The following is a 27,910-nucleotide window of genomic DNA, read 5'->3' on the forward strand; positions in this document are numbered from 1 at the left end:
AGGGAAGCTCTTTCCTCCAGGAGTTATTGCTGTCTGCTCACTCACTATTTGGTAGGAGAAGAAAGCGGAGCGGCAGAGCAGATGAAAAATTATTGGCAGGAAAATACAAGGGAAACCAAATAAGGTGCGCTATAATTTAATTCCTGCTACCAGTTTCAAACATTTGTTACAGGGGTTAATGAGAGCAAAACCCTTCTAAGGTTTCTGAGCAGCTCTTCTAATAGAGCTTATTAATTCTCTGTCACCTGCCTCTCGCTGTTACCTTCATTCTGGTCTCCCACCATGGGAGGGAACGATGCCTCCCGCCTCCCTCCTCCCGCCCCGGGCGGCTGCGGCCCCTCAGGGGCCAACCTTCGGGCAGAGTTTCACTGCAGGGACACTCGCACCGGCTGTACCGGCCGCACCGGCTGCACCGGGCACCCGCACAGCGCCCGCGGGGCCACCCACGGCCGCACCGACCCGGCGGGCCAGCCCCCCGGCAGGGCAGGCGACAAAGCCGCAAAGCCGGGCTGCGGGGGGAGCGGCTCCGCGCTGCGGGCCGGGGCGGGCGGAGTCACACGCGGCCCCGCCGGGGCTGCACCGAGGCCCCGCCGGCTCCGCAAGATGGCGCCGCAGCGGACACATGCGCCGGGGCCGCCCCGCGCCCTGACGTCCCCTCATGCGTCATGGCCGCGCCCCTCCCTCCCCTCTCCGCCCGCACTTCCGCCCGGCAGGGGGCGGGGCCGGCGCCGGTCTCGCGAGAGCCGCGCGGCCCCCGCCTCAGCCGCCCGCCCGCCCGTCCTGCCCGGAGGTGGCGGCGGCCGCCCCGCGCTGCGCTGCCGGCGGCTGGGCCCGGCGCCGCCATGGCTTCCGACAGCGACACCGAGGAGTTCTACGATGCGCCCGAGGACGTGCACCTGGCCGGCGCCTCCCCCGCGCCGTGAGTCCCTCGCGGCCGCCGCCCTGCCCTCCCCTCCCTCAGCGCGGCCCTGAGGGGAGGCGGCCGCCCCCGGCCGTTACAGCCGTTGGGGAGCTCCGGGGGGCGGGAGGCGAGTCCGCCCCGAGCCCGGCGTCCCCCCGCCGCAAGGCACGGGGCTCCGCGCCCCGGGAGCGGGGTGCTCGGCCGCGGGCAGGCGGGGCTGCGCTCGGCGGCGGGGCGGCGGGCGAGCCCCGCGGGCAGGGGGATGCGAGGAAACGGAGCAGGTCTGGACGTATTTTCCCAGGCTTGTGGGGCTGGTAGTGGCCATTACCGTGATGAGATCACATCTGCCTGCCTTGGGCGGGCAGCACGGAGGTTTTGGAAAAGAGGTGCAGAGGCGAAATCGGGACCGACAGATTTACTCCCTGAAATACGATAAAAGTAACAGATTTTCTGAGGGGGGGGAAAAAAAGAGCAAGTTTCTTCAGCAACAGGCTAACTGTCGCTGCGTGTAAAAACTTCTGGTGTGCTCGGTCATTTGGTTTTAATGGTGTTGCTTCGATGCATCTTGTATTTAGCTAGCGTGTGGTTCTGTGCAGCGAAGTTGTAACAATTTTATCGTGTAGATTCCTAGTGCTGTTACCTCAACGCTAACTCTGTCACCATATTGTTGATGCTAGCCAAATACGCTGCTGCTTTTAAAATTGTAAATATAACTTTCTGGTTGCGTGCTAAGCGGGTTATGGCTTGCATCAGTTCTGTTCCTCATGTAGCCTGGACTAAACCTCTCCGTTGTTTGACCTTGTAGGATGAGGTTTCATGTAGCTTGTTCAAAGAGCAATAAGATATGGATTGTGGGATCCATTCATTTGAAGCTTTAATAATTGAGTAAGGGCTTGGTTTAATCTGTGTGTCAGTGGTCATTGGATGCCTAGAACAAAGGAAAGACTAGATCTTTTCTCCTCATGCACATATCCTGTATCAGAGCTTTTATGAACTTAGCCTTTTACATAGCCTGGTGAAAAGCATATCTTGGCATATGCTTCCACAAGATGTGGTAAGGCAAATTAACAGCACTTGTGCTGAAATGAGGTTTTCCTCCAGCTGTTTACCTTGCCCAGGCACTAGTGATCATCAAACTGTTCTACCAGTTCCCATAACCCAGAGTAATTGACAACAGCTGAAAACTAGAAACAGCAAATACTATTAAAAAAACCACAACCTGGAACCTGGCAGAGTTGGGACAAGAGAGGGTGATGGTGTGGAATTTGTGTAGTGAGAAGCCACAGGCAGGAAGGGGGGACCAGGCCTTTTGGTAGAAATGAGCCATTAAATCTGGCCCAGCTGCACATCCTACCTTTTATTCGATACAGATAATGCCATATGTCCTGACCTTGAAGATTTCCACCACCTGTATCTATGTAGAACTTGATAATATGAAGTCACTCACTAGAAATTAAAGTGGAAGATGCTTTTGATTTTTCTGCTGCTTTTCCATAACTCATAAAGATGCATCATTGACTCAAGTCAATAGAATTCTGTCAGCTTGAGTCAAGTAAGGAGGTGATCTCGGAGGGATTAGTTTGCAATACAGAGCCTGAATCTGTAATTCAGTCTGCCATCAATTCTGCACTAACAACATGGAGAGTGTTTTCTTTAAATAAGCTTTGAGATTTCTTAAGAGCTAATTTCACATTTACATTGGACACTTCTTGGAAGCAAGCTTGTAGATTGTAGTTTTGAGACCCATGCATGTGTAGTGATGTTGAGTTGGGACCTATGGGAAAAAAAAATCAAAACCTTCTTATGGGAGGAAGGGCAATTGAAAACAAATGCATGTTGCCCTCTGCAGTTTGAAGTGTTTCCCCATGCGTTCAGTGTTGTGATGATCAGCAAAAACACTTGGGAATCTTTTTTGGCAGCATATGCTATAGCCAGTTTTTAGCATGGCAGTTTAGATGTGTTTGCTCTCATTAAAAATGTGGGTTTTGTAGCTTCCTCCCGCCTGCCCTGGCTGGGGAAGTTTAATAATTGCTGATATAGAAATTCCGAAAGTGGTGACAACCGTGTACATAAACATGCTGACTTCTTTGCTAGGCTTGTTTTATTGTCTCATGATGTGCAAGAATGGAATTTTTAAGTTCAATGTAAGCTCCCGCTTCCCACTGTAAGTCAGTAAGTACTGATGCTTAAGCCCCTCTCAAGGAAACCACTATATCTGCATCCTCACGTACATATATAACTGGTGCTCTTTAGGAATTAATTAGCAAAAATTGCAGAACTTGTTACAAAATGTTTCCTTCAGATGATAGTGCACAGAGATAGCTCTCCTGGGTTGATGGCTTCCCTAAGGTGAAGTGTGTTTAAACCAGATGTTTGGAGACTACTGTATCCCCTGTGTCCAGGCCTATATGCTTCACTTCTGTAGAACTTGCCTTTTATGTGCAATTCTACATTTGACAGCATGTGTGGAGAGTGTCGATCGGTTAGATAACTAGGTCCCAAACAACGTCTGTTTCTATGTGCTTTTCTAGTCCCTAGAAAAATGCTGTAGCTGCTGATGTGGACTGATCAGTGAAGGCATCTATCTGTTGTGTAGTCAGAGGAGTGGAGAGGGAGAAGTAGTGTGACAGAAGATGCCCTTATTTAACCTCTGTCAGTCTGCTTTCAAAAGACTATAGGCATGGAAGAGATTTGGAAAAAGACTCTGAAATTGAGGCATGAACTGCCCCATGAAGGAGGATGTCAGTTTTGAGGGAAGGAAAATACAAAGTGAAGCACACTTGTTAGGATGCAGGCAGGTGACAGACCCCCTTATATTTTATTTATAAGAAAAGTCATCTACTCACTCCTGAAATTAAGAACTGTCAAACCTAATAGTTTGAACATCATATGCCTACAGTAAGGGGCAAGTTTGTTCCTAGTGTACTCGTACCCTAAAAATTGTTATGAGAAACCAAACAAAGGGCACTGGGTTCAAGAGATGATGTAGATAATGAGACATATCCTCTGGTACTTTGATTTAAATTCTTGAATTCTAACTTCAGTAGTCCTGTCTTTTTTTTTTTTTTTTTTTTTTTTTTTTTTTTTTGAAGTTGCTTTAATGCTTTTCCTGAGGAATCTGGTTTTCCTCTATGTAGGAAGCTAGATAATGTTAAATTGTGTCCTCTTGACATGTGGGACATGCTTACTACAACTTTTTTGTTCACGTGTATTTTAGCCAACATGCAGACCTGATCTTGGCAGCAAACAGATGGAGTGAAGTGTTAGTTACATTGCTGTAGTGACTTGCAGCACTGCAGACAAGTTTCTGCGTTCTGAGTTAGCCCAAGTTCCCACACGCTTTTCAAGGGCAGCCCAAACAGTGCATTGCAGTAATGAATGTTTGTGGTTTTGAAGGTGAGAGCTGCAGGGAGAGTAATTGTAGCTTCCAGGCCAGCTGTAGTTTAGAGGGAAGAAAACATTGTGTGCCTCTGCAGGCTGAAGGACAGCAGTAAATACAGTTACCGGGCTCGTTGTTGAACCTGTATGTTCTGTACAGTGTACTGCTGCCCTGCATACAAGTTAAACCTCTTTCCATCTGCCTGTTAGCACACCTGCTTCGCAACAATGTACATCCTCCCAGGAAGCAGGCAGTGTGCTTCTGGGATTTGGCCAAGGCCAGGCATTCATATCAGGGTTTTTTGTTTGGGGTGGTTTTTTTTTGAAGGTCTAAAAGGTTTTGCGTTTTTTTCTGTCACAAGACTTAACGTGTTGAAAATGTGAAGCTTAGTTCAAATAGGTGCCAGGCTGGAGTTACCTGATAATGGGAATGGCAGCTTCCTATAGTCTGGTCAGTATGAGGATGCATTTGACAGCTGAATAAATAAAACCAAAAAGTTCTTCATGACTTTATTTGACTTTCAGATTTATCAGGCATCTTTTTATATTTATGCAGGTGAAATTGGGTTTTTCTTTGAATTTTGTTTAATCTTTGTAGATAACCTTGAACCTCTCCTTTGTTAAACTGGTGTTACAGTGGTTTCACTTAAGAAAACTTAGGTTAGAAATACTTTTTCTGAAATGCAATCTACAAGATATATATATTTGCATCAATTTTTAAATCCCACTGTTGACTAAAAAAATTGTACTAGACAATAATTTTTTTGCCTTATGTTTTCTGTGGAATATGCCAGTCTTTGTGTTCTGCCTGATAACCCTGTAAAGCTACAGACCTTTCAAAGCAAAAATCAGTATTTGATCATTGGATTGATCTTTACACAAATCTTTTCAGGCACTTTTTCCACTATATATACTACTTAAAAAATGCAAGCATTTCAGATACTGCATCTGTAAAACTAGTGGCCTTAAAGTAAAAGTGGGGAATTGAGAAAGCTGGTAACTTCAGGTGGTTGGAAGGGCAAGACCATTCCAGAGTAATGCTGAGCTACAAGAGATTTCAATTATCATACTCGCTCTGTGGCTGACTTGTCTTTATAAATGTAATAGCACGTAAGCAGCAACTCATCACAACTAAGGGAGCAGTGGTGCTTACAAACACATAGCTCAAACAATCTCAGGCAAACTACTAAACTCATTTGGCTATAGTATAAACTGACCTGAAAGTGATGTTAAGGCCAAATAGTTGTGGAAGCTTTGCAGTGTTTTAAAAGCATGTAATTTCAATGATAAAGCTTCACCTTAATGTTTAAGATAGCTCAATATAGCTCACATAGATATCAGCTCTGTTTTATTCTGTACCTGCTAGCTCTGTAACCTTTATCGCTTCCGCAGCTTTTCCCCAAGGTGAGTAAAGCAGGACAGTGGGAAATAACACCTGTTTTAGTCTGAGTGCAGATTTTTCTCAAAACTAATTAGCTAAAGAAGTCTTGAAAAGGGTAGCAATGTCTTTTGAACCTCATATTTTGTGTTACCAGTGGAGGAATGATTTGCCTGTACCAGAAGTGACATGCTAGTTGGTGGGAAGTGTCACAATAGAAACCCAAAGTATCTATTTGCAGTTAAGGGATCTGCATTTTATTGAGGTTGTAAAGTCTAAGCAGTGCCTTGTACAATAGGACCCTGTGCTGAAGTCTAAGCATTAATGTTGTAATTATAAATATATTTTATTGTTAAAGTAATCTTGTGGATTTAATGATCGGACATGTGTTTCTGCCACTCTTTCTAAGGAATTCCAGGAGTTGACAGTGGAACTGAAAATGTTTCAGTAACCGGAAATTCAACACAGGCAGTGGCCTTTCCTGGCAGTATGTTTTGGGAGACAAAAGATGTGTTTGTTTTTTAGGTCAAAACACTGATTTTGCTTTTTTTTTTTTTTTTTTTTCCCATTGGAGTTATTGCCTTCTAGGAGGATTATGCCTCAAAACAGTGTTACAGATATTGCGTATCTTAAATGTCAATATCTGACAGAAGTATCTAGGTTTAAGTTGTTAAATTAGTTAGAAATTACATAGTCTTTATATACCAATCCACTGTAGTTTCTTGTTTACTTAACCCTGCTGTATAAATGTGACCTTTTCTTTTTGTGATTAAATGCTTTCAGACAGTAAAGAGAAAAACTGCAGTTCTTAAAAATTAATTATAAAGAGTTCTCTTTTTCAGAGGGTATTGTCTCTTGAAACCATCACTTTGGAGGCAGGAGGGGCAAATTAGACAAGAGATCTCTGTATCTGTCTGTATTGCTTGATACAAGATGATACTCAAACCTGTCAAGTGTCACTGACCTTGGTGGCCAGCTCGGATGCTTGTACAATCCAGGTTGCAGATCATTTGATAGTAAGCTTTCAAGGAAGTCATCTGTAACTTGGTCTCTACTTGTGACTGACAAACTAGTAGAATCGTGGAACAGCCCAGTTCAGAAGGAACTTAAAAACGTCATCTGGCCCAACCTTTCAACTTATTATTAAGAACTTACTTAATGAGTAAGATCTTGTAATCAGAGTAGACAGTGCAATTAACTATTTAAATATATTGTGGAGTTCGGAAAGTCTTGTGGAAAGTGTAAGTTCCGGATATATTAAGATTTGACTGTTCACTGATTGAGTGGTGACCTGAGGAGAAGTAATTATTTGATACCATTCCCCTAAGATACCTTGTTCTTTCATGTAATTAGTGAAATGAGAGGTTGTGTGTGAGTGAATGCTAATGCAAGTTCACTGTTTCAGAGTATCTATTTTGGAAAATAGTGCAGAAGTAGTTCCATCCTGTTGTAATGTAAATACTTACACTGAGCATGATGATTAGGAACAAGACCTTACATCTGCTAGAGAGTCTGAAGGGCAGAGTGGCTATGGTAGTGTTGTCTCTTCGGGCATTTGATTTGCAGGCTACTAGAGCATTTGTACTTCTGCTTTCTGAGAGTTTTGCTTTCTTTGATGTCCACTCTGTGCTCCCTGTACATGCTAATTTTAAATTCTCTGTAATGCACAATGCTGTCAAATGTGTACTTGGAATGGTATCAGTTTATTAGAAACCAGGACAGCGTGATAGAAATATGATTTTGAGAAGATTCTGCTGAGAAATTTTTCAGGGATTGTAGAAGCTGCGGGTCTCTGCATTGTAGACAGTTGGGCACTTAAGTCTATTTGAAGCCTTTTATGTAAAAGAGTGGTATGAGAAACATTCACTTTGTTGCTTGTCTAAAGTATCAAGTATACATTCACTGTAAAGGAAAACAGTGTTATGGACTGTTTAATATGAAGCTTACTGTCAAAAGAGATGGTATTTTTTTCTTTGAGCTCTAAGTCTGTCTTCTCTTTCTAACAGATCACCAACGAGAGTTGGATCCCACGTATTAAAGGTGAGTTTCTTCTTAAAATGAATCAAATGCTTGTTGATGAACACAGAGTTGAGCATTTCTACCTAAAGTAGGTGTGCTACAGTAGCCCTAACGTTTACACAGACAGGAAATTACAGGCTTTCCCTTGTTGTAGGTAGCAATTGTGCTTAAGTCTCTTGAAGTTTCAACTTTACTTTTATTTAGGGTATGTTAACATATCTTGAAGCTAATTTTATTCTGAAATGTGTATGTGTGGTTTAATTGAGCTGTACTTAATTACTGGACGACCCTCTTTCAAGTGATCTGTGAGTAATAAGCAAGTCTCTGCAGCACTTGTTTTTTCGTCTTGATTTATACAAAATAGTTGACTTTGCTCTCTTCTGTCTTCAAAATAAGAAAAATTTCAGTGTTTGTACTTCAAAAGCCTCCCCTCTAGGCTGTGTGAAGATAAAACACTATATTTAGCTTAATGAGACAGCGTTGCCGCTTCCCACGCAGGTAATTGGTATGCTGCATCTGTGCATAGTGACAGTGGGGCTGAATCTGGCACACGTTAAATAGGTGAGGAGTTGGAACCTTGCACAAATAACACTCTTTTCCTGCTCTCAGAAGGGCCAAAGGTGATGCTATGCAACACTTTTACGTAGAGGAAAGAAGGCTTGACGTTTTGTCTGCAGAGTGTTGGGAAGTTGTAGTGAAAATAGTGTTTCTGATTTGTCAGCAGTACTCTGCTCTGAATCAGTCATCTTTTTGCTATGATACCATATCTTAAGGCACCTCTTACGGAACAGAGCCTTATCCCCTATTTTGTGTTCTGTTTAATGTCCTTTTAACGATTAAGTATTACATGTGTAAGTCTTTCAAGAAATATAGGGGGTTTTTATCTTTTTAAGTATCTTTCTAACTCCCTTGTTCAAGGTCTTCCTAAGTCACTTGTTCAAAGCTAAGTTTCTGAGTGTGGAAAAAAGTTGTTTCTCTGCTTGGTACCATATCATTTCAGTGAATGTGTGACTAATGGTATAGTTTGTCTTGGAACAGGTAAGAAATATTTCCCAAGTCCAAAGTTTAACAGGTGTGTGAGTTTAATGTCAACAAAATTATAAATTAATATAATGAGCTTCTGTAGACACTGATTACACTGAAGTATTTAAGTCGTCATGCCTTTGAAGATAGATTTTAGTGATAAAGCAAAGTAGAACTTGCATTAGCTTAGAAACACTTTGTGGAAGGAGGGTGAGGGAGTGGAGAGGGCGGAAGAATTTTTCTGTAATTGTAGCTGTCTCTGCATGATATGCCATTTCTTGGGGTCAGAACTCTCAAAGATGGATGTCTACAAGAGTTGTGTGGTTTTTTCACACATAATATATTAGTATGCTATGAAGATTCTGTTTGACTAGCTGTCTAAGGAAAAGTCCAAGGAGAAATGCCTTAGATAATCTGTACCAGACTGTCGGTCTAAATCTTGTCAAGGTCCAAAAAATATGGGGAGGTCTTTTAAAATACCTGTTTAATAGGTATCTTGTGCATATCCAAAGCTGTATAAGTGGAATTAAATTAATAGCCTAACAAAAAGAGTTTATAATGGTAACAGCCTTTGGGGGATTTAATGTTGTGGGGAGGCACTTGAGCCCTGCTGACTTCAACGGAATAGAGTTGCATATCTGTAGACAGAAAGGAGGAGTAGAACAGCAGTTCTGTATTTCAACTCAGGGAATCAGTTGATAAATGTGGGGGTTTTTTTCCTTCATGTTTTAAGCCAGGCAACTAAATTCTTCAAGTCATTTGTGAGAAGTTTTTCCTCTTTTGTGAGACAAATACAGGCTTTTATCTGCAGCTTAGGTTACCAAGTAGACTGTGCCAGGAAGGTCGGAGTGGAATAAGTTGCATGGAGATGATGTGCAGTCTCCATCCTTGGATATAGTCAGAACCTGACTGGACACATCTCTGAACAACCTGCTGTAGTTTGCTCTGCTTTGAGAACTACGGAATCTTCAAAGGTCCCTTCCAATGTCAAGGTTTTTATCAAATTCCCCTTCAGATATTCCTGACGTATATGCTTACAGGCAATGCGATCTTGTGCCCTTTCAGTACTTAAAGGGGGCTTGTAAGAAAGATGGGGACAAACTCTTTAGTAAGGCCTGCTGCGATAGGACCAAAGGGTAATGGTTTTAAACTAAAAGAGAGTAGATTTAGACAAGAGATAAAGAAGAAATTTTTTATGATGAGTTTGCCCAGAGAGGTGGTAGATGCCACATCCCTGGAAACATCTGAGGTCGGGCTGGATGGGGCTCTGAGCAACCTGATCTTTTTGAAGATGTCCCTGCTTATTGTGGGGGGACGGACTAGATGATCTTTAAAGGTCTCCTCCAACCCAAACCATTCTACATTTCTAATGATTCATGTACAATGGAAGATGCATGAAGAAGTTCCCGCTAGACCACGTTAGCTGAGGTTAAAACAAGTTTCTGGTTAAAGCAATATCCTTCTATGGTATAAACTACTTGCTTTTCTGAACCTAAGTTTTTCCAGGAATTGATGGATGCGTTCACTCACAAATAGAATATTTTCAATTCTGTTTTAAGAGTTTCTATAGAATAGCCATACTTAACGTGCCCAAAGTGTGATCTAATTCTACTATTCCTAAGGCTGCCTATCTTAAGTAGGATTTATTTAATTATTTTTTTTTTAAAAAAAAGTAAATACAACTGAAAACTATTACGAAGAATTACTATGTTATTTTGGTGCATGAGGCCACCTTTAGTGAATTGCTTTTATTAAGTCTTTGGTAGGATATGTCAAAGTGATGCTGTTTGCACATCTCAACTATACTTCAAGCTGACTTTGCATCGGTAGTATGATATCCTGGTATTTGATTATAAATATATAAAGAATAAATTGTATACCCAGCTTTGAATATTCATGCAGCCTTTCATCCAAATGTTCTGAAAATGTTTTTGGTTTTTGCTTAAGTCCAGTCATTTCATTGTTCTGCTGCAGTTTATTTAGGTTTTGGAAGGATCTGCATGAAGATAGCAAAAATAGACAATGTGCACTAGGAGTAATTGTAGAATGGAATAATCAGTGTCAGATCCTCAAAAGCATATTTGTGGCCTCTTGATAGAACTGTCTGATTCAACCCGGAAATTTCTAAGGAAGCTTCTATTATGTGGTGATAATATGATTCTTGCACCCTTTCCCACAGCCTGATAAAGAAAAAAATACAGATTTTCTTTGCTGCAGGTTATTAAACATGTATGCTTCTCTAAACTTCATGCTACCTTCAATTTTATTTTAGTTGAGGTTGAAACCACTTAAAAATAACTGCCTTTTTTGCTTATTGGTATACAGGCTTTCTGTGTATGGTGGGTGGTGTGAAATGCTTGTTTGTACTGTGAATTGGTGTTTAAACATCTGTCTGGCAGCAATAACATCTGAAAATGTAGCGGAATGCTTGTTCTTTATGCTATTTAATTTGTTGTAGCTATATTTTTGTTAGATCATCTTACTGAAGAACTTACTACCATCATACCTTTTTTTTCCATAGGATATGGATAGCAAATTACACAAAGCTGGAAATGAAACCTTTGTACAAGAAATGAAACAAGATGATTCAAAAGAGGTTAGTTAAATACGGCTTTGTGCTTCCAGCATCACACTGGAAATATTAAATAATTTAATGATCAGCCTTTATCCTGAAACTAAATAGATTAGAAATTGTCATTGATCTTAGTAAGAACGTTCATCTAAAGGGTAAAAATCAAACCAAGCGTTCTAAAAACACATGTAGAATTCACCAGTGTTTAATTATTTGTGTAACTTACAGGATCATATTTAGCAGTGCATGAGGCGTCTGAAGAGAAGACAGCTTTTGTTTGCTAACTTTCTCTTAAAGTATATTAAAGAGGAATGGGAATTAGTCACTTTGTTATCTCTTTAGTTTTCATCTTCAGGAAATAGCTGTTTCTGCATGTAGGTTCTGGTCTTCAGGATTTTTTAAAAGAACATATTTTGTATTTAAAACAACTCTTCAATGGAAGAGTTCTTGTAGACGTTGTACGGACTGACTGGTAAATGTACCCTTGAAATGCCTGCTATTTTTGACAATAGAATGGTTTGGTTTTGTTTCTTAAGATTATTGACAGTATTATAGAAGAAAGCCAGAAGGCCCAACAACTAGATGATGATTCTTTAGCTTCTAGAGGAGAAGAACTGACTGTTCCAACTTCAGATGCAAATGTTTGGATTTCTGGAGCGGGTATTGTTAGTAGTATTCCAGAAGTATTAGCTGCTAAAATACCATTACAAGAAGATGCTAGAGAACCGGTATATCAGAGTGTGTGTAAGGACACTGAATTGGAGTCTGGGAAGCTTTTGTTTACTCCTAAGCAACAGGAAACTCATAAACTAACAAAAGAAACAAATGCAACTGACCATAAAATGGGTGAAACTGAAGCCCAAGAAGAAACATCAAAAACTGAGGACATAACAGACAAGAAAGAGGCAAATACTTTAGAACAGGTGGCTTCAGATTTATCTACCAAAGACCTTTCTACAACAGAAGAAATGCCTCCAGCAAAACCGCCAAGGCAGCTTACTGTGGAACCTGATATAGTTGCTAGCACAAAGAAGCCTGTCCCAGCACGGCCACCACCTCCAACAAATGTTCCTCCTCCAAGACCACCACCACCTGCAAGGCCAGCTCCACCACCCCGGAAGAAGAAGAGCGAACTGGATTTTGAAGTGCAAAAACCTGGTTTAGAAGGCAAGTATGCTATTTTAGATAGGCTTATTTATCTACATGGTTACTATTTTTGTGGTTTGAGTGAAGAGTCATTCGGTCCTGTGATTTTAGTTCATCTGTAAATGAGCAAAAACATTTTTCCACAATCTTAACTTCTTACAGTGGAGAAATACCCTTTTGCATTACAAGTGTTCCTAATTCATAGACTTTGTTGTAAACTAACACTTCCTACCAAAATAGCTACTTCTGTAGCAAGAAGTTGCCTTATCAATGCAGAAACTAAAAAAGTTACACGCTTTAAATAAAATGTGTGCAATCTGTATTTGCATAGAAATAAAAGTCAAGATGTAGACTGAGATCTCATGAAAATGAGTAGTCTTGGGTTACTAGGGAAATGACTAAAAAAAACCCCAAACTGTTAATAAAACTTAAGAGGACTAGGGGTGAAATCATGCCTGTGCCTCCAACTATATATTAAATACATAATTGATAAGGCAGATTGGTGACAGTTGATGTTTAAAAAAAATCAAACTTGTCAGAAAGGATGTTCAGGACTGGCACTGTGATGTTAGGATTCTTAACAATCTGTAGCCTATCTATGGCAAGTGTGACATTCTTTCTAATATGAGTCTCTCTTCAGTTTCTCGAGAGAACTTCTCAGCTGGTGGTCTTTTAACTCCAAGTACAGTGACAGAAGGTGTGCCCAAAGATTCTCAGCCTTCTTTGGATTTGGCAAGCGCAACTAGTGGAGATAAAATAGTCACTGCACAGGTATTGGGAAACTGTTCAATTACTAGGTTCAAAAGTTCAATAACCTTAACATTTTCTGTTACTTTAATGTCACAGTGGAGATAATGTATTCTATACCTGCAAAATTTCAGGAAAATGGGAAAGCAGCTGATGGCCAAACAACAAATGAAGTACTTGGACCACAAAGACCCAGGTCTAACTCTGGAAGAGAACTCACAGATGAGGTATTAATGAATGTGATCTGTACATAGCACCTTCTTCTGGTTGCTTTTCCAGTCTGTTGAATGAATTAGAGTAGTCACATGTCACTCCTTGTACTCTAAACCACTACCTGCTGCGACCAGGGATGCAAATAGCAGTGATGGTGTGGTGGCTTTCTCCACCTGAGCACTTTGTGGTCCCTGAGTCATATGTGGTATTAGCATTTGAAAGTGTGAGCTGTAAGCGATCTAGAATGCTATGAGTTTGTGTTTGTAGCTATGCAGACACATTACAAGATTTCATGTGAGGAAACACCAGCAAACTTGGCGTTTTGTCATGCATCTAAAGGGGGAAGGAGTCAGCAACAGGAGAATGATTTTTCCTCATATTAAATATTTTCTTCAGTTAGTAACTTTGCTTAATCCTGATAATGTTACTGGACTGCTGCCCATTTTCATTTGTCTTTATCTTTTTTAACTATTGCTGAACAGATGTATGTGTTCATGAGATGCTCCAAAAAAAAGCCCTTTTCCTTTGTGTAGTACTAGTTAGGTGTAAATGCTTTTTCTCTGTAAGTAAAGGTTGTCTTTGACTAAACCTGAAGAACAGCTGTTAGAATATCTCAAAGGGGAAGACTTTGATGTCTTAATTACATAATATGTTTGATGTTAGCATAGACGGTGTCAGGCAGTGGCTGATGTCTGTATAGCTGCCTTTCTGATTTATGAAATTGAAGCTTGTGATGATGCGTAATTGTTCATTTATGTATAGTGGTTGATAATGTTTGCACTAACACACTAAAGGCAATTTTAACATAAACTTAGTCTTTGTAAAATAAATATATAGGGAGCTACAGAATTTCCCATTAAGATAAATAATCTGTAAGATCAGATGATTTCTGTTTTGCTTTAGGTTTTGGAGTCTAATCAAGTCATCTTGATTTCACATCTTACTTTTTCCATAGGAAATTCTAGCAAGTGTAATGATAAAAAACCTTGATACAGGTGAAGAAATACCCCTGAGTTTGGCAGAAGAAAAGTTGCCAACAGGCATTAATCCCCTGACTTTGCATATCATGAGGAGAACTAAAGAATATGTCAGGTATGAATGATGATAGCTTTCAGCCTTTTATCACACTGTTGCTCTTGTAGTTTTGCATATGTGGAGGCTGCTCTTATGCAAGTAAAGAGAGTCCCAGTCCATCTGTCTCTGACTAATTTGAGTGGTAATTCCCAGTTGTCTATGAACAAGACTGTTTATTTAATTCTTTTAAGTTGACTAAAAGTTGATGGTATTGCTGGAAACTTACAGGCAATTATGTCTGAAAATCCAGCTGAACTGCAGTTAGCGCTTGAGGCACTAAGTGTCATTTCTATACTGAATTAAACACAGTTTATGTGCAAGCACTGTATGGTGTTCATGCTGCCACCTCCTGTAGCTTTTTCAGGGTTTGATTTAGTAGGCTTTGGTCCTTTGAAGATTTGTCATCATCAGTATAGCTGACTACTTTGAGGTTTTCCTCTTCTCAACAGAGCTTTAGGTCCTTCTAACATGTAAAACTGAGTATGTAAACTTTGATAGAAAAATACAGTATCTTAGTGATCAGGAAATTGTGTCAGTCTAGGTTTTTTTTTTAAAGGCCTAGGTTTATATGAATTTATACATCAAACAATTTTTAGGTTTTTTGCATTGCTATATTAGCACTGAGAAGCTCACTTCTGTAGAACTATACTCTTCTGCGTGCAAACTTCTGTTTCAAAATTAACTACTACTAATTTGATCTATGGAAAGCAAAGTATGAGAACAAGGTGGCATGTTACCAGTTCTAGTAATGTAATATATTTTGTCTGGTCTTAGCTTTCACAGTGTCACAGTAAACTTAGGTTTGAAATTTGTGGAAGGGAGTAATCTATCTTTGGCATTTGGACAGTGTATACAGTTTTAGTATCCAAGGTGCCTAAGAATTGAAAGATCTGTTCTATTACCTGATTAACATCACATCCATGGTTTTCCACTGTGTTGCATGAAGGCATAAAGAGGGATCCTAAAGTGCAGATCCTACTTTAATGATTTTACAGTCAATTTAGATTCATTATGGTTTCATATTAAACAATCACTTCTCTATTTCCTAGCAATGATGCAGCACAGTCTGACGATGAAGACAAAATGCAGACACAGCAAACAGATTCTGATGGAGGGAGGTTAAAACAAAAAACGTAAGATACTGTTTCACGTCCCTACAAAGAAAAGACAGATTTTGGTTTTCTAAGCTGAAGCTCCCCTTCTGACTTCTGAACAAGTATCTTTTAAGTACAGGCGACACCTGAATTTGGATAAGCCCATTGCTCTGCAGTTGAACTGAAGATTACACAACTGCTGGCAAATTAAATGCTTATTTTAAGAAGCTGTAATGGAAAGAGATAATAGTGTATTTCAAATCAAAACGTTTGATTCATAATAGTGAAAAATGAGACTTTGCCAGTGTTGTGTGTTGAAAAACTGCCCTTGCTTTTTAAGGACCCAGCTGAAAAAGTTCCTTGGCAAATCTGTAAAGCGAGCAAAGCACCTTGCTGAAGAATATGGTGAACGTGCTGTAAATAAAGTTAAGAGTGTTCGGGATGAAGGTAGGTGACACTTTTTTCATTTTATACATACATATATAGTTTTAATAGGATAGTCTGTTTATCCTCGGGCTTCTAGGAATCAAAGCTGGCTGAGGGACATATACTGCTGTATTCTGCCACTGTACAGGTGATGATGTGGCTTTTTAGAGTTAAAGCTTGAAGTTTGGTAGGCATTTTAAGACTAGCAGTTACAAGGATGAATTCTTGTAAAATAGTAGTTGAGAGACTTTTTCAGCTAAACCAGTTGAATACTATAGGTTTTGTTGTGCTGTTAGAAAGCTGTCTGGATATCAAAATGTAAACTTATTTGGGAATTTATTCCAGAAAAGGTAGAAATTTAATAAAATCAGATTGTTTTCTGACAACCAGTGCCTCTAGCAGAATTCTCATATAGCTTGATCTCCTGTTAGAAGATTTCCCGACTGCAACTAAATTCTCCCCCTCCTGTTTCATCAGTGTTTCCTTCAGACAGACTTCTACTACTGCAGTAAGCCAGTCTATCCACAGCCTGAGATAAGCACCATAGAACTGCTGCACTTTACTAGAACAGCTGCAGTTTAGCATCTTACGTTGCCACTGGCCGTTTGCCCCAGCTCTTTTGCAATTCTGAGGCTTCGTGGACAAATCACTGGACCATTTCAGTGTATTCAGTCTGAGGAAACCAATACAACAATTTTCAGTACACATTAAACTGACGTAAGTCATTAGTGCAGGATCTGCTAAAGACCCAATAGAAAGAAAGGGACAGAACAAAAATGGATAGCAGTTCTTATTCTGAGTGTACAGTGTTTGGATTCACTGCAACCTAAAATTAGCATAGATGTGTTTTTAGAACTTAATGCAACAGTTCTCTTCTTTTGCTTTAAGATCTTAAAATTGCCTATAAAAACTTGCTAATTCAAGACTAGTCTGCTACCAAAAAGTACTGGCAAATGCTTACTAATAAATAAAATGTGTGCTGCTATATGTACAGCTGAATTTGTGTTCCTCTTAGTTTTCCATACAGATCAAGATGATCCGTCTTCCAGTGATGATGAAGGGATGCCATATACAAGACCAGTTAAGTTCAAAGCAGCACATGGCTTCAAGGGACCTTACGATTTTGAGCAAATTAAAGTTGTTCAGGATCTCAGTGGAGAGCATATGGTAGGTCTCAAATTTAATCTGTGGTTTTGCTGAACCTGTTTAGCCTGCAATCCAACTTTTTGTTTTCATCTACTTGGTGATATTCAAAAATGACTGTCAGGTTTATTCTTTTTAAAGAGCAGTTTCATTCTGAAAATAATATTCTGGCAAGAAATTAAAATTTAACAGTTCTTCAGGGGTAAAAAAGTCTGTAGGTACTCAAGCTTCAGGGATTATCCAGAGCTTTTCCTTGAAGAGTTTTGGTATCGAGTGGTACTTGGTTTCTTGGTTCCTGCAGTTACAAATTTATACTGAAATAGGCTATGTTTCACTACGAGAACTGAGCACAGAGTAGCAAGCAAATAAACTAGTCTGCCTATTAGAGGCATGAACACAAGTATTGAACAGAAATGCTAGATAGGTTTTGGAGGCAAAAATGGGGAGAGATTAATAAGGTATATGAATCAGAATGATAAGGAGGGGAGAGACTGGAATTACGGTATTTGCAGAGGTGCCTGTGGAGAGTGAGGCAGAAAAACTACCTATTCATCACTGTTGGAAGTGTGCATGCTGCCCTTCAGAGTCTGAAATACGTTCTAGTATTCCTGTCTTTCCAGTTTCTACTGCAGACAGCAACTGTCTGACAATTGAAATGGGGTACCCCATCTTCAAGTGTTAGGCTAAGGATAATGACCTACAGCAATCAGTTTGGTGACTGGAGATTGCTAGCTTGTCATCCACAACTAAAGTTTCCAGTCCTACCGGTAATCTATCTGTGGTAGTTTCCATCATGCCGGTATTTGACTTCTTTAAACCTAGAAAATCCCCAAAAGCATCCTAAAAGGTTGGTGGATTCAAATGCCTAATGGCTGTTTGTTAAATAACAGGAAGAAGTGGAATATTGCTAGTGTGGTACTGTTGTTTTTTATTGACTGCTGACTCTTCAGACTTTGCAGTGGAGAAAACTGTTGTCTCCACAGACTTTGTAAAATCCCCATGCCAAATCTGGATTTAACAAATCTTTGTAGTACTCATTTTGGTTGCTGGAATTGATGTTACCAACCAGAATTTTTACTTAAAAAGAAAGAAAATAAAGATGTTAGCACAGCTTGCGCGAACTTCAAGTGCAGCTACAAATACTTGCCAGATGTACAAATCAAATAGCAGGTTATAAGTCCCACGGAACGCTGGCTGGCTGACTGTTACTAACTGTGCCAGTTTCACGTAGGATGCTGTGGTAGTGCTGAGCTCCCTTAACTCCTCTAGTCCTACAGTAATGTGCCCTGTGGGCTGTTTCTTTCAAACGTTTTTGCAAGAATGTTCCACAATCCACCAGTCTCGACAATTACTTTTCACTGTTTGATCTACACTTTATTGTACTTGTGGTATCTTGTGTATGTACTGAATCTTGTCAGTTGACATTATAGAAAGGCTTTTTGGTATTGAAAAAAGCACTTTATGTAACTTCAACAATGATGTTTTTGTTTTGACAGGGTGCAGTTTGGACAATGAAATTTTCACACTGTGGTCGTTTACTTGCATCTGCAGGACAGGACAACGTAGTAAGGATATGGGTTTTAAAGAATGCTTTTGACTATTTCAATAACATGCGAATGAAGTACAACACGGAAGGTATCTTTCTATGCGTTGCTTGAGCTCTAAAACACTAGAAATTCTAGTTATTTGGGAGCTTAAAGTTGACCATGGTGCTTCTGCCTGTTTTCTAGGCCGTGTTTCTCCCTCCCCATCTCAAGAGAGTCTGAATTCTTCAAAGTCTGATACCGACGCAGGGGTACGTACACTAGATACTGGGGGGGAAGAGGTGGGGGGCTTACATTGTTCTGTAATGCCATATCTTCGTTGTTGCTTTATCCAGGCACACATTAAAGAGTTCTTGGCTTGTGTCTTTGAGGCATAGACAAACTGTCTTATCAATAGACATCTTCAGTCAAATACTGATATCCCATGCCTACAGGGTACAAGCAGGAAAGTACATCACTAAACTTAATGTATTACAAAATATGCATAGCTTTGCTGGGGCCTTCTGCCAGAGTAAATTTCTGAGTGAAATGCTAAAGGGGAACAAAAAATCTACATTGTTGAATTTCCTGTCTTAGAGGTTTTGCCTCAGAGCATTACTTATGGTCAACATCTGACTTGATGCCGTTTCTGAGGAAGGCCAAACTGAACAGTGATTAGTCAGACGCATAATAAAACCTGACATATTTAAATTTTTCACATCTGTGTAGAATAAAATGGAACATGACTGACGAGAAGTATTAAGACACTCTTACTTGTAGAGTGTTCAGATACTTTAGTAAACTTGCCATTAAAGTTAATGTAGTTAAGGTTAGGGTTTTTTCTGGGTTTGGTTTCCAGTAGTGTAAGAAACAGATGACAAAAATCGGGGTTTAAGCAAAGATTTTGGCAGTAGCGTTATTTAATGTGCACTGTTTTGGGAGGGGGGAGATGAGGGGAGGGCAAGAATCTTTTTTTTTTTAACCATAGTTAAGTGAATAAACTTGCTTAGTCACACATACTAGGAATGTTGTTTTGACTGTATTTTTGCTGAAGAGGTTTTGTATAGGTACTTCTAGAGTGGTGGTTTTATTATTATTGTTACTTTGTACCTGTTTATTCTGAAAGAGTCTCTTATTAGGAAGTTGTTATTCTTGATGCAGGCTAGAAACATGGAAACTAACTCACAGTTTATGTTCTAAATTGGAATACAGTTTTCAAGGTTGATATACTTTGTTCCAAAAACTTATCTTTAGACATTTGCTTAAATTGCTGTCAAGTTTATCCCATTGAATAAAAGCTATGTGGATGGAAAATGTAGAGCTTTGCAATTTTAGAATTTCAAGATGATGTTTTGTAGCCCATTGTACTTTAAATTTACTTTGGTGGTTTATTGTAGAGTCATAAGAGTTACTCTTCAAATTGTTATTGGCCCTGTACTTTTTCTAAGCAGTAATTGCTTGATTATTCATTTTTCCAGCTAACATTTTGTGATGTTTCTATACATTTCTCTGATAGATTTGCAGTGGAGTTGATGAAGACCCAGATGATAAAAACGCCCCATTTCGTCAACGACCATTTTGCAAATACAAAGGACATACAGCAGATCTTCTTGATCTTTCCTGGTCTAAAGTAAGCACCTTAATACAGACAGTTCTCTTGTTTTCATTGTTTTCTTTTGTCAATTGCCATTGGAACCATACAACTAAACAATATGAAACAATCACTGAAGTTAAGAGAAAATATTTGTAGAGAGCTTACTCCAGCTGAGATAGTTGGAATAAAATGAACAAATCTCTTGGGCTTGTATCGTTCAAACTTGTCTTAAAAAAATTAAGCTAGTAACAATTACAATTGTGTATTCAGTAGTGAAGTTAAATTGTTTAGAGTTGGAGGAATTTCCTTTGAGCTGTGTGATTTCTGATTTATGGTGTTACCGCTCCTGTCTTTAGTATGCTTCACTGGTGTGTTTTTTGGGGTTTTTGGCAAAGTGCATAGATTCTAAAGTTGCTGAATATATACCTGTATCTTAATATAAGAGAATTACCTGACAATTACCTTATGCTTAACTTTGAAAATTTTTCACATAAAGCTTATTCAGTTAATTCTCCTCATTGGAATACAGTTATAGTTTTAAGAACACAGTCTGGCTGAAGGATCTTAGGCAGGAGAGACTGTCACTCCTTCTCTGAAGCCTGTTGTGCTGTGTCTTCTCTGAATGCTTTAACTACTTTCCAAGTATTCATTTCCATTGACATTCTTCCAGAAAATTTTCTCTGTCTGAACATCAGTGTACTGGTCTTAAGGAAAGCACCGATCAGTAATGATAATTTGGATAAAACATTTTATCTGAAAGGATAAAATTAGGAATTTCATGTCAACAAAGAAATTGGTAAGGCTTTACCAATCAGATTGCTTTTGTATTTTCTGTTACTTTTCTGTCTGTTAATAACCATGGAACTCTCTTGTTTCACAGAATTACTTCCTGCTTTCTTCTTCTATGGACAAAACTGTCAGATTATGGCACATATCAAGAAGAGAATGTCTTTGCTGTTTCCAGCATATAGACTTTGTCACTGCTATAGCATTCCATCCAAGGGTAAGTGTAATCGCCTTCTTTCTTCTAGAGAGGCAGAACTTGATATTACAAGAGTTCTTTCCCCTTTATTTTCAAGTAAATAATAATTGTTGAATAATAGAGCGTGTGTGCTTTAAAGATACGGCTACTGGATAATATTCTGGAACTTAAAAGTGTTCGTCTTCACTAAACTTTACTTGCAGTGTCCATTTGGTTTAACTGTTTGTAGGCATGATGTGGAAAGTGAGTTGTCTATTGGCTATAACATCATAGCTGGTATAGTTTTGAGTAACTTTGGAAATTCTGACTTTTCACAATGAGGGATATTGTAGTTAAATAGCGGGGGGGGGGGGGGGGGAAGCAATAATGGAGTTAATCAGATTGTCCAGAGACCACGGAATCCTTGAGGATGTTTAAAGCTTAACAGGATATAACCCTTTACAGTCTGATCAAACTGTTGAGGCTGTCTTTGCTATGAGCAAGGGAGGTGGACCAAAAACCTCCAAAGATCCTTTCCCAACCTATCTTATTTTATGATTTAAAAAAACCCCCACACAGTCCTGTAATAAAGCTTCCTAATATAAAATTCAAGTAGAGGAAAAGCATTTTTCAGTGTTCTGTGAACATACACAACTGGTAGGTGTATGAGGAACTCTGAAAGGAGCTTTCAACTGCTGACAAGGTTAATGTTTTTCTAACTTGAGAGAGGAAAAAGTAAGTGTGGTAAGTGAACAATTTTCTCACTTGAGATATACACACTACAAGTGTGTTATCTTGTCAAAAATCTGTAAGAAATTGAACTCTTATTTACCAGTAACTTTAACATTGTCTTTTCAGCTGCTTTAAAGGTTATAATCAACTCACCTGAGAGTTCTTACTTGGAAGATTCTGGAGAGATGCTGTTTGGAAGTCGGGCGGGAAGGTTTTAAGGAAATTAGGGCATACTCATAGCACAAGTGGAGATTAATGTAGTGTGTCCTCTCAGGATGACAGGTACTTCTTAAGTGGTTCATTGGATGGGAAACTCCGACTCTGGAACATTCCTGACAAAAAAGTGGCATTATGGAATGAAGTAGATGGGCAGACAAAATTGATTACAGCTGCCAACTTCTGTCAGAATGGCAAATACGCAGTCATAGGTACATACGATGGAAGGTGCATCTTCTATGACACAGAGGTAAAAACTTCTTAAGACTGGGTATTTTTTCATGTTAAATAACAGATTTAAGAGTCATGCTTATTTAAATATCAAGAAACGAACCTATTTGAACTTGAAGCAAATTAAAGTTTCTGCGCAATTATTTCAAATCAGGATGTGTTTTAATATCTTCTCAGCACTTGAAGTACCATACACAAATACACGTGCGTTCTACCAGAGGCCGAAATAGAGTTGGAAGAAAAATCACTGGCATTGAACCCTTGCCTGGAGAAAATAAGGTACTGTCTGTCAGTGCAACTTTGGCCCAGTAGTGGAGTCTGATATTCATATCTAACGCTTATTAAATTTGTGCTGTCTTGTTTGTAGTCACTGACTTTAAATCACAAGTCTTTTAACACTACTAAAATGGACACTAGTCTTTGCTGATTTAGTCTAATACAATACTAAATAGTAGTGAACCAGAAATATTTTTCTAAATGGCATTACGCTCTGATTAATGTAAAGGTGAGAAAATGCTTACAGATGGCTTTTGGCGAAAAATTCTTCGGCATAACTAACCCTTCTCAAATTTAATGTTTGTGTGGAAATGTATTTTGTACAGAAGCTGTTACCCAAACCAGTGTACTCCATTCTTCAGAATCAGTCCTTTTATTTAGCTTCAGTCTTCAACAGCTGTTATCACCTATATTGTACTTCTATCAATGACACAGAAATTACTTAATTCCAAAGATGTGCAGAAGATTCAGAAATCAATAGTGCCTTTGGGTTTGCATCCGACGTAGTGCCTTCGCGTGTTAGATGATGTAATAAAACACAGCTCAGCATGAACTCTTTTGAAAACAAATAAGAAGTTCTGTAATCTGATGGTGATGGTGTTCCAAGAGTTGTCACAACTTTGTTGCATAAATTACTTGACTGCTATTCTGCTATACCCTTTTCTTAGTGTCATCTTGAGACTTACTGCTAACCTACAGTGCTCTCCACTTCTAAGATACCGTAAAAGGTCTAATCAGCTGAATGCCCCTTTGCGTTTTGACAACCCTTTCATAGACTTCTCTGTTCCTTTTAAGTACATTTAAGCTTCTCGTCTGGAAAACATGAAAAGGAAGCAAACTCATATCAACCAAGAAAAGCCCAGTTTGTTTATATAGCAGATAGTAGCCTCTGATCTGTGCTTCATGATGGATAGGTCATGACTGCAGAAATTTACTTAACTCGAAAGTTCTGCTATATTATTGTGGAATGTGTTCCAGAATAGCCTTTGCAAATTGATGACTGTTCTCGGGGCCCACATTTTACTTCAGTAAAGAGCAGTTGTTCTGGTTCAGATCAGCTGGGATGATCCTGACAGTGAAGTTGTGATCTGTCCGTTGACAGAAGAGAGAAAAATGTTACTGTCCTGAATCCTGTTCTGCTGCTTTGGGCCTATTCTTTGTCTCGGTCACTTTTTTTTTTTTTAATCAAAAGAACTGGAATTCTGGCTGTTTGAATGAATTCTGTTGCTCCTTCTCGGGCATGCAAATGGTTTCCACTCCTAAATTTTATTTATTTCTTTTCTAGATACTAGTGACATCAAATGATTCCAGAATCAGGTTGTATGACCTAAGAGATCTGTCTTTATCTATGAAATACAAAGGTTATGTCAACAGCAGCAGCCAAATCAAAGCCAGCTTTAGGTAAGACAGTATTACAACAATAGAGTTGTTGGATTTGGGAAATGCTGTGGCTGAAGGATATGAAGTTTTAAGTAACGTTTACTTTGATATGAAACTGATCCTCTGAAATGTCACTTGGCTCAGAACACAGAGGTAACAAAAGGCTCTGATCAAGAATGACAGCTGCCTATGAGCAGGGAGCTTCTGTGAATGAGTGAATCCTTCAACAGTCCATTACTGTTGCTGTAAACAGAGGAACTGTGCTAGAACTGTTGGGGCTGGGACACTGCATCTTTTCTATCCTCCATGATAAATAGGTTTTATTTCCTTAATTTTGTCAGGTTTTGTTGCAGGTGGGTTGGTCACCCAACTGTTGCCCAAGCCTGTCGGTCACTGCCTGTGTATCATCACTGTCAGGAAACAGCCTGCAAATCTGAGTTGGGATTCTCTTTTTCTCTGTGCTGGCCTAAGATGCTTTTCTGAGTTTGAGTGTATTATTGTGACTATCATGGCAATACTGGGTTTTAAGGTAGTAAAAGAGAGGGGGTAAAAGGGGGAACAGAACAAAAACTCCTCTCCCTTCAGTCTTGCAGGAGCTCAAGGGGAAAAACACTTGGGTATCTGTTTAACCTGGATGTTTGAGCAGGGGAGGATGGCAGTGCTTAAAGAATAATGCTAAGTTTAAACTCGACTGTCAGCTGTTGACCTTTGAAAGCATCTTTAAGGCTGACCCAGTATTTCACAGAATGACTGAGGTGAGAAGGGATCTCTGGAGGTCATCTTGTCCAACCCCCCTGCTGAAGATTAATTTCCCAAGTTAAGTCATCCCTACTTACAGGGCTGGAGCATAGTTAGTGATAGAGTTTAGGTATGTGGTATGCTCATGCAGTAGGTAAATTAATAGTAAATACTTGAGATGGATTTGCAGGTACTGTTTTTCTCTGTCAGTGTGCATTATACAGTCATCTGGTTGCAATCTTGTTGAATGCCTTTCATCTTCTACCTGTGTAGATTATTTTTTTTTGCCCATGACTGTATTGTAAATAATTCCTGTTACACAGTCTCAGATGTTTACACAAGTTTCATTTTCTTGTTGCTGAGTATAGATGTTAGACTAACTCTCTTCTGTGTCGGAAGCTGCAGGAGAACAGCTGCTGTGTGCTATTAGTGAGAACTATTTCTTTTGTCCCGAGGGAGAGCATCGAGAAACCTGCACGCACATTCATTTGAGGCCTAATTGTATTTTTGAGCTGCAGCCACTAAAGGATTAGTGTGAATTGTGAATTTGGCCTGATTGCGGTTGTAAAGCTGCAGGTCGTCTGGAGAGCTACTGTAATGGTTGCTTCAACAGCTAAGAAAAGTAATGTTTTTCTTTTTTTAACTTTTTAGCCATGACTTTACCTACATTGTAAGTGGTTCAGAAGATAAATATGTTTATATTTGGAGTACATACCATGACTTGAGTAAGTTTACATCTGTAAGAAGAGACCGTAATGACTTCTGGGAAGGCATTAAAGGTAAAAATCAGCTTTTGATCTTTGTTTTATCAAAGTGTATGTGATTTAAAATATTAAATACTTTTATCTTTTAGTTTTTATTTGCTCAGCAGTGCTATTAATCTATTTGAACAAATTCTTAACATAGCAAGATGCCCTGTAACTGGTGCGTTTTCAGTAAGTGGACTGTCAGAAACCTTGTCCAGAGGAAACTCTACAGATGCGTGATTGGGATGGGAAGAGACAGTAGCTAAAAAGCTTGTCCAGAGATTCTGTATGAGATTCTGAATGAATGTAAGGTTTTGCTGGCAGAACTTGATTGTATAAGTGTAGAAATTAAAATAATTGTAATCCTTAGATCCCTTACAGATAAATGACTTTGAAAATAAGTGCAAGCTCTTTTTTTTTTCTTTATGGCAGTATTTCAGAAAAAAAACCCAAACCCAACTCTCTTATCTCCTACACACACACAGAGCTTTTGGGAAGTGTGGGGCCGTGTTTATATCAAACATGTTTTGGAGCTCCTGCCAGTTAGTTTTAGGCACTTACAGGAACTTCTGAGATCCATGAGTTTATAAAACAATGACAGTTGCTCCTTGAATGATGAGCTTACCTGGTGCCAGCAGCACTAAGATTCTTGGGTATTTACTAAAATTTATGCCTGCTATTCTTGTAAAATTAACAATTCCTTGAAATAAGGTAATCAAAATTGGATTGTCTTTCTGAAGCGCACAATGCAGTGGTTACATCTGCGATTTTTGCTCCCAATCCTGGTTTGATGGTGTCACTGGAAACTTCTGAAAAGCAAGAAACTGAAAGTAAGGGAGAAGATTCTGAAACATCAGATACCATACCCTCTGGTAGGTGTTTGAGATGAGCTCCACTTTGATACCATGGTATGAAGAGAAAAAGATTATTAAGAATTGCAGTGTAGAATGGGGGGTTCTTGAGAAAAAAAGCCCTTGCAGTGGCATTGACATGTATTCCTACCTTATCAGTTGAACATTTTGGCAGCTGTTGCATTTTTAAAATCTGAGAATGTGAAGTGAGGGGCATAGCTGTTGTCCTGTGTACTTTAGAATTAGTCTTTTTACACCTGACATGTAAAAAGGTAGAGCTGTACCAACATATAATGAAGAAAACTCCCTTTCCTAGAAATGCAGATGTTTCCTGTTCTCTAACCAATACATCAAGAAAGTGATAGAGGAAGAAGGGTGTCACAGTGATAGCTTGTCTTTTAATGAGAGCTTGATTTTTATATTTTCTTTAATGAACTAACAGTTTATTCTCTTTCCTTATTAAGGAGCTTTGAAGACAGATCACACAGAAGTGCTTTTATCAGCTGACTTTACTGGAGCAATCAAAGTCTTCATTAACAAAAAGAAATATGTATCTTAGTTGGTTTGCAACTGACAGCATAAAGCTATGGTACTGTGGGATTAAAATTCTATAAATAATGTGGGCAAAAGCAAAGTATCTAATATAATAATGTTACAGGCTGATTTATTTTTAAATCTTTATTTTAAGGCTACTTAAATATTGGATCTTTGGAAAGCAGTGTCTGCCTATTAACACCTGGGCTTGTAGAATAGAAAGGAATGTGTAAGAGTAATCCTGCCAAACATTAGACTCTAAACTTTCTATGAACAGTTGTTTAGCAACGTAATTGTGAACCTGCACAGGTTTCTGCACGAAAACGTATTCACACATGTGTGTGCCTTGTGGTTACATGCACTAATTTGAACATGTATCAAAAGGATTTTAGTGCTGCATGTGGCCACTAGATGTCAGGAATGGGGATGGGAAGGGAAGGTTGGAGATACGGCTGAAAAAATACTGAATGATCGTCTGATCTTTGCACAAAATTCCATTTGAGAAAGGTCTTGAATTTGTAGTAGCTATTGTTCAGAATTTTAAGTTATGCAAGTTTTTGATGGGTCAGCAACCATGTGTAAATGTTTTTATAAATTTCTCAACTTCAGGACGTGAAAATTTTTGTTGTCTTTTAATTGTTGTGGACTTTAGATTCCTTTCATATATATAATTTTTTGCACACTGGAGCACAATACTTGTGTAAAGAAGTCTCTCATTCCTTGTTCACGGGCACCAGGATATATTCACCTTCCAGACAAAATTAAGCTGCATTAGAAAGTTCTTATATTTTACAACTATGTAAAATAAACTGTTTACATTTTTTAAGCATTGTAGCTTAAAGTTTTAAGTTCTTCTCGTTTGTTTAGTGCCACTGAATTTTGAAAGTCTTTGTAAATATTCATATAAAACACCTATGAAGTAACATTCTGGGTATCATAACCCATGAAATGTTATTGATGGTAAAGTGTTTCAGAGAACAGATGTATCATTAAACTTGGTCACACACCTGGAAA

The 27,910-nt window shown here is 39.2% G+C and overlaps 1 protein-coding gene across 1 annotated transcript; it reads left to right on the plus strand.

Annotated features, from left to right (window-relative positions):
• Positions 1–744: 744 nt before the first annotated feature.
• On the plus strand, positions 745–27,910 carry WDR44 (WD repeat domain 44). Its single transcript, XM_055727415.1, has 20 exons — positions 745–919; positions 7,664–7,697; positions 11,221–11,295; positions 11,808–12,438; positions 13,058–13,188; positions 13,299–13,391; positions 14,333–14,469; positions 15,501–15,584; positions 15,886–15,992; positions 16,987–17,138; positions 18,611–18,749; positions 18,845–18,909; positions 20,154–20,267; positions 21,112–21,234; positions 22,199–22,390; positions 22,549–22,650; positions 23,933–24,048; positions 25,417–25,544; positions 26,252–26,383; positions 26,827–27,910. Exons 1-20 carry the CDS (start codon positions 843–845, stop codon positions 26,919–26,921), a joined length of 2,727 nt encoding a protein of 908 aa, XP_055583390.1. The 5' UTR covers positions 745–842; the 3' UTR covers positions 26,922–27,910.

This window comes from Falco cherrug, chromosome 15 (assembly GCF_023634085.1).
Source record: "Falco cherrug isolate bFalChe1 chromosome 15, bFalChe1.pri, whole genome shotgun sequence".
Taxonomy (NCBI): Eukaryota; Metazoa; Chordata; class Aves; order Falconiformes; family Falconidae; genus Falco; species Falco cherrug.

Bases quoted from the DNA above. Each gene is read 5' to 3' on its own strand.
- WDR44 (XM_055727415.1), top strand. From the start codon at position 843: ATGGCTTCCGACAGCGACACCGAGGAGTTCTACGATGCGCCCGAGGAC. The intron at 13,392-14,332 runs GTATTAATGAAT...CTTTTTCCATAG, and splicing joins GAAGAGAACTCACAGATGAG to GAAATTCTAGCAAGTGTAAT. The intron at 24,049-25,416 runs GTAAGACAGTAT...TTAACTTTTTAG, and splicing joins CAAATCAAAGCCAGCTTTAG to CCATGACTTTACCTACATTG.